The sequence below is a fragment of the Sapajus apella genome, unplaced genomic scaffold (genome assembly GCF_009761245.1).
Source record: "Sapajus apella isolate SASKATOON/1434 unplaced genomic scaffold, GSC_monkey_1.0 scaffold71, whole genome shotgun sequence".
NCBI lineage: Eukaryota > Metazoa > Chordata > Mammalia > Primates > Cebidae > Sapajus > Sapajus apella.
Window position 1 is genome coordinate 9,108,223 of NW_022437011.1, and position 10,395 is coordinate 9,118,617.

Below are 10,395 nucleotides of genomic sequence, written 5' to 3' on the forward strand. Positions count from 1 at the left end.
AAAACTCTGTTTCAAAAAAAAAAAAAAAAGATATCTTGACCAAGGCACATTATAATTAAACTCTCAGAAGACAGAGTTTTGAAATTGATATATGTATTACCTATTCAAAAACTTTCTTTTTTTTTTTTTTTTTTTTTGAGACGGAGTCTCACTCTTGTTACCCAGGCTGGAGTGCAATGGCGCGATCTCAGCTCACCGCAACCTCCGCCTCCTGGGTTCAGGTAATTCTCCTGCCTCAACCTCCTGAGTAGCTGAGATTACAGGCATGCGCCACCATGCCCAGCTAATGTTTTGTATTTTTAGTAGAGACGGGGTTTCACCATGTTGACCAGGATGGTCTCGATCTCTTGACCTCGTGATCCACCCGCCTCGGCCTCCCAAAGTGCTGGGATTACAGGCTTGAGCCACCGCGCCCGGCTCAAAAACTTTCTAACACCTGACCCCATCCTCTTGCCACTGTTAGAAGAGTAGCTACTGGTTAACAGTTTTCTGTTTGTAAATAGCCCTAAAAGATGACCTGGTTCCAGGACATTAAAACTGTCCAAGTAGATTTCTGAGGTGTCAACTCTCCTGAAGATAGAATAACATTCAGAGGCTCTTCCTTTGTCTCTAGCTGCAAGATCATAGGCAATCTTCCTTTTAAAAGTTATTTATTTATTTATTATAAAATAGAGATGGGGTCTCACTGTGTTGATTAGGCTGGTCTTGAACTAGCCTCAAGTGTTCCTCCCATCTTGGCCTCCCAAAGTGCTAGGATTACAGGTGTGAGCCACCACATCTGGACTTTTAAATTTTATTTATTGTTATTATTTGTTTCTATGTACATCCTTTGTGGACAAGCTTTTTGATAGTACAGCTTATGTGAAATAGGAATAATGGTACATTGGCCGGGCACAGTAACTCACGCTTGTAATCCCAACACTTTGGGAGGCTGAGGCAGGTGGATTGCTTGAGGTCAGGAGTTCAAGACCAGTCTAGCCAACATGTGAAATCCTGTCTCTACTAAAAATACAAAAATTAGTCGAGTGTGGTGCTACAGGCCTGTAATCCCAGCCACTCAGGAGGCTGAGACAGGAGAATTGCCTGAGCCCAGGAGGCGGAGGTTGCGGTGAGTCGAGATTGTGCCACTACACTGTATTCTGGGCAAGAGAGCCAGACTCCGTCTTTAAAAAAAAAAAAAAAAAAAGGAATAATGGTACATTACCCTCAATGGTAATTAAAATGTGTTATCAGTATAGCATGTATAGTGGTCTATTCTTTTTTTTTTTTTTTTTTTTGGTAGAGACGGAGTCTCATTCTGTTGCCCAGGCTTGAGTGCAGTGGCGCAATCTCGGCTCACTGCAACCTCCACATCTCGGGTTCTAGAAATTCCCTGCCTCAGCCTCCCAAGTAGCTGGGACTACAGGTGCACACCACTACACCCGGCTAAATTTTTTGTATTTTAGTAAAGACGGGATTTCACCATGTGGCCCAGGCTGGCCTCCAACTCCTGAGCTCAGGCAATCCACCCGCCTCAGGCTCCCACAGTGCTAGGATTATAGACATGAGCCACCGCGCCCAGACCAGCGGTCTAGTCTGCTAGACTCCTGAGCTCCACGAGAGCAGAAACCTTTTATTTTGTTTACTATTGTGTATTGGCAACTGTATACCAAATGTGAATTTGAATACCAAATGTGAATACAGCTTTTGACCCATCCCTGCTCACAAACAGGCCCACTTTGAGGCCAAAACCCTTGTCAATCTCCATCAAACCAAGATCCTTAAGGTTTGTCTTTTCCATCATTGTAGGATGTTCTTCATGAAACAAGCATTTGATGCATGAAATCTTGCATTAACTTTTGTTGGCAGGACAGGGTGGTTCATACCTGTAACCCTAGTACTTTGCAAGCCAAGGCAGCTGGATCACATAAGCCCAGGAGTTCGAGACTAGCCTAGGCAACATAACGAAACCCTGTCTCTACAACAAATACCAAAAAAATAAAAAATAAAAATTAGCCAGGTGTGGTGGCGTGCTCCTGTAGTCCCAGCTACCAGGGAGGCTGAGGTGGAGGAACACTTGAGCCCAGGAGATCAAGTCTACAGTAAGCCAAGATTGCACTCCTGTACTCCAGCCTGGGAAACACAACGAGACCCTGTCTCAAAAACAAACAAACCAACAAACAAAAACCAAACTTTTGTTTCCTTTTTTTTTTTTTTTTTTTTTTTTGAGATGAAGTCTCACTCTGTCGCCAGACTGGAGTGCAGTGGCACAATCTTGGCTCACTGCAACCTCTTCCTCCCAGGTTCAGGCAATTCTCCTGCCTCAGCCTCCTGAGTAGCTGGAATTACAGGCGTGTGCCACCATGCTAAGCTAATTTTTGTATTTTTAGTAGACACGAGGTTTCACCATGTTGGTCAGGCTGGTCTCAAACTCCTGACTTTGTGATCCACCCACCTCGGCCTTCCAAAGTGCTGGGATTACAGGCGTGAGCCACTGCTCCCGGCTTGTTTCCTTTGTGTCTTTTTGCTGATAAGCTTCTAAGCACCTGCTATATTTCTTTTGAATCTCCCACAACATCACCAAGTGCCTCAATAAATAATTACTCAGTTGAAAAAGTTTGACTTTCTCTGCACAATCACCAGATGGCATTAGAACCTTATCCGAACATACAGGTAGATGCATTATCTGAACTGAGATTTGATAGGCAGTCATGTTTCTGTCTGCTAGAGGATCAGAGGCTGTTGTTTCATCTAAGAGTTCAGAACAACATAAGGGGAAGGCTTAGCAAAGATCAGCTGGAATCAGATTTGCAGAGTAGAAAGCAGGTCAGATTTCGAGTGGAAGACCCAAGAATCACAGAAAAGTAGGATCCTCTCCAAAAAAAATGTTGTCTTTTCAAAGCTAGCTACATGGTGGGTTTAAACATCATCTCTTGAGGGGAGCCCCAACCCTTTATGAATCCTACCAAATTCCTTTTCCAGGCCTGTCAAATGATTGGCCTCAAAGGTGTGACTCACATTTTGTAAGCTTTGTTGAAACCTTTGAAAATCAGAACATAACATACAGATGTAAAATTGCAGTTCCACTTTCACAATGGCTATTTAAACATTTTCCCTTCCTGGGTGTGGTAGCATACACCTGTGAGTCCCAGCTACTTGAGAGGCTGAGGCGGGAGGATAGCTTAATGCCTAAGAATTGGAGGCTAGAGTGAGCCATGATCAAGCTACTGCACTCCCTCCTGGGTGACAGAGCAAGACCCCATCTCTAAATATATACCTGTCTCTAAGTTTATATATATAATTGAAGAGGGAGATCCAGTCATCTCAGATCAACTTTACCTTTTCATTCCTAAGACTGTAAACTTCCCCTTTTCATTCCTAAAACTGTAAACCGAAGCCCTTTTCATATGTAATTCCTGAGACTGTAAACTGAAACCCTTTTCATACGTAATTCCTAAAACTGTAAACTGAGACCCTTTTCATATGTTAAGCTATAAACCTAAGATTTGGGCCGGGCACGGTGGCTCAAGCCTGTAATCCCAGCACTTTGCGAGGCCGAGGCGGGTGGATCACGAGGTCAAGAGATCGAGACCAACCTGGTCAACACGATGAAACCCCGTCTCTACTAAAAATACAAAAAATTAGCTGGGCATGGTGGCGCGTGCCTGTAGTCCCAGCTACTCAGGAGGCTGATGCAGGAGAATTGCCTGAACCCAGGAGGCGGAGGTTGCAGTGAGCTGAGATCGCGCCATTGCACTCCAGCCTGGGTAACGAGCAAAACTCCGTCACAAAAAAAAAAAAAAAAGATTCTTCCACGTGTAACATCTAAAGTATAAGCCTATATAAAGAAGGAAACTTCCTTTGTGAGGGAAGCTTGGCTGTTAGGCAACTATGCCACCTTGCTCCCGGCCAAATAAACTCCTTCCTCCTGTATTCGAGAGACCCGTTTCCCCTGCTCCTGCTACATAATAACAAATAAATATGTATACAAATATATAAATTTCCCTCTTGCAGCTCCAGCCCTCAACAGACTTTCTCAAAGAGAAAATTTATGTTATCTGACTCTAATGTCCATGTCTCCCTTCTACCAAATCTAATGAATTTCAGCACTGTCTGCTCCATACCTCCTGTTACTGTCAAGGAATTTATCTTGCTTCCCTATCCTTTTAGGAACGTCCGCTATGGATTATCCCATCTCCTTGTCTTTCCAACAACTCCTTCCCTAAGATATCCTTACTGCCAGTTAATTGTGCTCAAGTCCCTCACATAGTAAAACAAAAAACCCTTAATCCTGCTTCTCCTCTAGCCTCTTCATAGCTGAAACTTTCTGCATTGAGTAGTTTCTGTCTTCCTTCTTCCCATACTCAGCCCTTGCAGTCTGATATATCATGCTTTACTGGAAGCAACTCTCAATGTTACCACTGATACCCATGTTGCTAAGTCTCATAGATGTCATTGGTCTTCATCTTGACCTCTTGGTAGCATTTGACCCTGTTGATCACTTTGTCTTTGAAGTAGTTTTTGTTATCGTTGTTTTAAAAGCAACACAATTTCTGTGCTTTCCTTCCTTGACCTCCCCTCACACATACATACATACATTTGCTTTACTCCCCCAGCCTCTGTCCACTAAGTTTCTTTTGCTATGCTTGATTAAAGTTCCTCAAGGATTGGTGCTCAGGCCTCTTTTTTCACTGCACCCACTTAAGGCTCTTTTTCTTTTCTGGGTTTTTTTTTTTTTTTTTTTTTTTTTTGAGATGGAGTCTTGCTCTGTAGCTCAGGCTGGAGGGCAATGGCGCGATCTCGGGATCTTGGCTCACTGCAACCTCTGCTTCCCGGGTTCAAGCGATTCTCCTGCCTCAGCCTCCCAAGTAGCTGGGATTACAGGCATGCACCACAACACCCAGCTAATTTTTTATATTTTTGGTAGAGATGAGGTTTCATCATGTTGGCCAGGCTGGTCTTGAACCCCAGACCTCAAATGATCCACCCGCCTCGGCTTGCCAAAGTGCTGGGATTACAGGTGTGAGCCACCGCTCCCAGCCCCTCTTTTTGTTTGTTTGTTTTGCTTTTAAAATAGGATCTCTCTTGCTCTGTTGCCTAGGCTGGAGTGCAGTACCACCTGCTCCCAGGCTCAATCGATCCTTCCACATCAGCCACCCCTGACTCTCCCTACCCCTGCCCTGGAGTAGCTGGGACTATAGGCACGAGTACCGCCATGCCCAGGTAATTTTTGTATTTTTGTAGAGATGCGGTTTTGTCATGTAGGATGGTCTTGAACTTTCTGGCCTCGGGCAATCCACCTGCCTTAGCCTTCCAAAGTGCTAGGATTATAGGTGTGAGCCACCGCACCTGGCTTTAAGTTTATTTTTCAGGCCGGGCACGGTGGCTTACGCCTATAATCCCAGCACTTTGGGAGGCCGAGGGATCACGAGGTCAAGAGATCGAGACCATCCTGGTCAACATGGTGAAACCCCGTCTCTACTAAAAATACAAAAATTAACTGGGCATGGTGGTGCACGCCTGTAGTCCCAGCTACTCGAGAGGCTGAGGCAGGAGAATTGCTTGAACCCAGGAGGCGGAGGTTGCGGTGAGCCGAGATTGTGCCACTGCACTCCAGCGTGGGTAACAAGAGCGACACTCCATCTCAAAAAAAAAAAAAAAAGTTTATTTTTCAACTCCTGTTACTTCATTTACAGCATTAACTTGTAAGTTTGCCATTAACCCACAATCTTCCCCTAAGCTCAAGACCCATATATACCATTCTTTCCTTTAAAATTCATGTGTCCCAAACCAAATTTGCATTGGAAAGTATTAAATAAAACTTGTATTCCCCAGTTTATCTTAGATTCTGCATTTGAATTTGTAACCCCAGGGAAAAGGCCCTTTCCTAGGTCTCCAACCTTTTTTAATGTCTATGCACAGGAAGCTGAGGCAGGAGGATTGCTTGAGCCTGGGAGGTGGAGGTTGCAGTGAGCCCTGATCACACCATTGCATTCCAACCCAAGCAACAGAGCAGTTTGTCTCCAAAAATAAACAAACAAGAAACTAAAATAAATCTTCAGTTTCCCAAAGTGTACCCCAGAGTTTTCATGCATTCTGATCCCTTTGCCTGGGGATGCTTTATTCCCTTCATCCTCCTTAGCCCTGTCCCATACCAGGTGAGTAGCTGGGACCACAGGCATGTGCCACCATGCCCAGCTAATATTGTATTATTATTATTTTTAGTAGAGACAGGGTTTCGCCATGATGCCCAGGCTGGTCTGGAACTTTTGAGCTCAAGTGATCCACCCGCCTTGGCCTCCCATAAGTGCTGGGATTACAGGGGCGAGGCACTGTGCCTCAAATTACATAACCTTTGAATGTCTGAGTTTTGTGAGCTACCAAATGGTATCCCATAGTAGCCGCCTCTCGAGGTTATTGTAGGGTTATGTGTAAGCTGCTTATTGCATTGCCCACCCTATAGAAAGAACTCCATATTATAATCATTAACTGTGCTGGAAAATTCCCAACTCTCCAGTTCTGCAAGGATGGTTGGGGAGAGTTGCAGCCAGATTAGGGTCTCCAAACAATTGATTTAAGCTTAAATTTCCCTAATCTGAAGGCTGGCTGGAGCTCAAATCCCCCCAACCTGGGTACTGAACCAGTATCTCAGTCCGAAGGGTGTACTGCATTCAGACAAATTCAACAAAAGGCGAAGGCGGTCTTTTTCCAGGGAAAAGCCTAGCTGTCTTTCGCCTCAAAGACCCTCCTGCACAGAATTCCTGATATTTAAAACCAGCTGGCTGGGTATGGTCGCTCATGCCCTTAAATTAACCCAACGCTGAGAGGCAGAGGCCGGGAGACTGCTTGAGCCAAGGAGTTCTAGACCAACCTGGGCAAAATAACGAGACCCTGTCTCTACTGAAAAAGTAAAAATAAAAATTTTAGCCGGGCCAGGTGCAGTGGCTCACACCTGTAATCCCAGCACTTTGGGAGGCCAAGGCGGGCAGATCACCTGAGGTCGGGAGTTCCAGGCCAGCCTGATCATGGAGAAAGCCCATCTCTACTAAAAATACAAAATTAGCCAGGTCTGGTGGCGATGCCTCTAATTCCAGCTACTTGTGAGGCTGAGGCAGGAAAATCGCTTCAACCTGGGAGGCAAGGTTGCTGTGAGCCGAGATAACACCACTGCATTCCAGCCTGAGCAACAAGAGTAAAACTTCGTCTCAAAAAAAAAAAAAAAAAAGAAAAAAAAATAGCCGGGTATGGTCGTGCAGGCCTGTAGTCTCAGCTAGTGGGGAGGCTGATGTGGGAGGATCCCTTGAGGACAAAAGTTTGAGGCTGCAATGAGCCGTCATCACGCCACCGCACTCCAATCTGGGCGACGGAATGAGACCCTGTCTTAAACAATAAAATAAATAAGTAAATAAAATCCAGCCAAAATGGTATCGTTTTCCCTTTGTTGCCCCAATAGCTAGCGCTTCCCACCATTCCTTGGCAAACAGAACAACCAGAGAGGACAGAAGTCGAGTCTGAGCCAGGGACTCTCGGGAATCGCTTCTAACACGTACCCTATTTAAATTTTGTATTATGGTACTCAGGAGGCTGACAAACAGTCTTTTCGGGAATGGGACTCGAACTCGCAAGCCATAGCTCTTCCTCCATTTCCCGCCTCAGCCGGATGACAGAGAGGCTATCTCCACGGTTAGACAACAACTACCGCAGGCGAGGGCGCGAGCGAGCTGCGCGCGCCGAGTAGGGGGAAGGGCCTGGTGCGCGCCGCACCGGACAGAGGGGGTGGGGGCGAGCCCTCTCGCGAGAGTTGGTTTGTTCTGGGGCTGCAGCCGCTGCCGCCACCTCTATCCAGTGCCGTTGCTGCGGGGGATTGTGGGAGCCTCCGCGTCCCGCTCGCTGGGAGAGAGGCACCTCTCCTTTTCCCTCTCCCTTTCCCTAAGGTAGGCGTGAAACGGGTAAGAGTCGGGGTGGGGTGGCTGGGGGCTCTCTGTGTCCGCCGGGAGGGGACAACGACGGCGACAGGGGCCGCGGGGAGCCGGCGGCGCGCCTTTCTTGCTCGCTCCCGTTCTGCCTCCCTCCGCGCTGCGTATGTGAGCCGCCTGATCGGCGGCCGCCATGTTAGGAGCGCAGTGGCGGCGCAACCAGCCTTCTCGGGCGGCGGAGGTGAGCGGTCCGGAAGGGAGACACGCGGCCGACCCAGGGCCCGGGGTGTGGCGGGAGAGTCGGGGTGAAGAGGTGCGCTGGTCTGCCGAGCTTCCTGCGCGTCCTAGGCTCGTTGTGGGCGGGGGCGGGACGACGAGCCCGTTACACGCGGGCCGCGGCGCTGAGGGGGAGGGAGGAGCGCTCGAGGCCTGAGGGACAGACTGTCCATTGGGGGCCTGTCGTTTGGGGAGGATGATTAAGATAGCGAAGTCCTTGGGTAACGCCAGTCCCAAATAACACGTTCGCCTTTTTTTTCCTCTGAGAATGTTCCTCAAAATGGAGGATTTCGCAGACTCCGAAGAGCCTGCTGTTTGAGCAGGTTTCTTTCTTCTCCCGATGTCACGGCCTTCGCGCCGCTCCTCGCCCATCGCCTCAGAGCGCCCCCTAAGATTCCCGGTCCAAACGCGCGCGCGCGTCGTTAGGTGGACATCAGAAACAACTCCTCCCCTCCCCCCATCGCGTAAAAATGGCCGAAAAATTAAACGTTAACGCTTGTTTTTCGTACCGCGTCGTGGAGCAAGCCGCCTGCAATACGCTGCGAGGCGGGTGATTTGCGCTTGTTCAGTCAGTCACCTCACATCCTTTTTCTCTTTATCAAAATACTATTAGTTAAGGTTCCTCTGGAGAGGATCGTGTGGTGTGGGACCTTCCGGTTTCCAGACAAAGGGTTTTGGAATACCAAGGTGTAGTCGCCGTATCGTTCTTTGCATTTCGAGCTCTGTGCCATGTTCTATGTTCTACATTTACTGTAGATGAATATTCCCTAGGCGTTTATCCTGCTCTGTGGCCCTGTTCTGTGGAATATTCCTATTGGATCAGTTACAGTTTTTAAGTCAGACATTTCCAGAACGGTTATGGTGATTCTGAGATGTCTAGTCTTTCGGGCGCGCTGGAATAATGTGAAGAGTCGTTGATTTCGTAGGTAGTGGTCACGAGATTTTGCACTGATACTGCGTTCTGTGTTTTAAACCTTGGTTTAAGATTTTCAAATAGTCGGTAAAATACATTTTTCTCCTCAGGAAATCTGAACAGCTGACTGTATGGACAAAAATGATGTTTTAGGCTATTTTAGTAAATGTTTAAAACAAAGTTTCCCTTTAAAAACATTTCTTTACTAATGGCTCAGTCATCTACGCAGCCTGTCGACATTGTTTTTCACATTAGCATTGTTTTAGAAATCAAGAAGGACTTGAGACAGATTTTCGTTGCAAAAACGCTCTGGATGATGCCTTTTCCACTTAAAATGTTTTTGCAAACTCGAAATTAAACACCATTAAAATACTACATGAAGATTCTTCTCGTTGATGATGTAAGATTTAAAAAAGATAATTTGGCCAGATGTTTGTGAAGTGCTGTAAATTTGTATTTCTTCCTTTGTACATAACAGTACATGCTTATAACATTACTTTGTCCTTCACCCAGGGAAGTTTCACTTTTATCATCTTTATGTATTTTTAAGTTATATACAGCTTTTATATCACATTTTGAACTAATTTGGAAGGTTTTAACCACCTTTGATCTGAGCATTTGTTAAGTCTTTAAGCATGCGAATTTTCTTACTAATGCTTTTAGAGTTTTTAAACACTAATACTACAAGTCAGTTAATGGTTTTTACTGAGGAGTGCAACGATGATGTCATATTTTAGGAGCATCGCGTAGTTCAGATCCCTAATTTTATAGAAGAGAAGATTAAAGCCCAGATAGGTTGTGACCAGTTGCAATAGTAGCAGTGCTGCCAGTGTGGTCTGGAGAGGCCTTGGATCTTTTTCTTTGAAACAGGATCGCTCTGTTGCCCAGACTGGAGGGCAGTGGCGAGATCACTGGCTCACGGCCCACAGCAGCCTCTACCTCCCAGACGCGAGTAATCCTCCCACCTCAGCCTTCTGGGTAGCTGAGATCACAGGCAAGTGCCACCATACCCAGCTAATTTTTTGATCTTCTGTGGAGACATGTTCTCCCTATGTGGCCTAGGTTGGTGTTGAGCTCCCGGAGCCCTTAGATCTTGATTTGGTCCTTGATTCAGACTCTTTCACAGTGTAGTATAACAAATGGGCTTAAAATGGAAAGACTGCTTATAGTAATTTATCCTAAGGGAATAGTGTGACAGATAAATTTAATAACAGTTAATGGTTTTTTTTTTATTTTTTTATTTTTTTGAGATGGAGTTTCACTCATGTTACCCAGGCTGGAGTGCAATGGCGCGATCTTGGCTCACCGCAA

At 46.2% G+C, this 10,395-nt stretch overlaps 1 protein-coding gene across 7 annotated transcripts in view; it reads left to right on the top strand.

The window, feature by feature from the left end:
* Positions 1 to 10,395, top strand: part of MATR3 (matrin 3) — a 77,451-nt gene that overhangs the window by 31,290 nt on the left and 35,766 nt on the right. For 2 of the 7 annotated variants that reach the window (XM_032250523.1, XM_032250528.1), the window contains exon 1: positions 7,761 to 7,913. The exons of 1 other annotated variant lie outside the window; for it this stretch is intronic. Coding sequence is in view for 1 of the 6 variants with exons in the window: in XM_032250530.1 (XP_032106421.1) it covers positions 8,089 to 8,136 (48 nt within the window). In the remaining 5 variants the exon portion in view is untranslated. Of the gene's footprint in view, positions 1 to 7,760; positions 8,137 to 10,395 lie in introns of those variants that run through there. 4 more of the 7 variants (XM_032250526.1, XM_032250524.1, XM_032250529.1 and 1 more) reach the window with 4 other exon arrangements.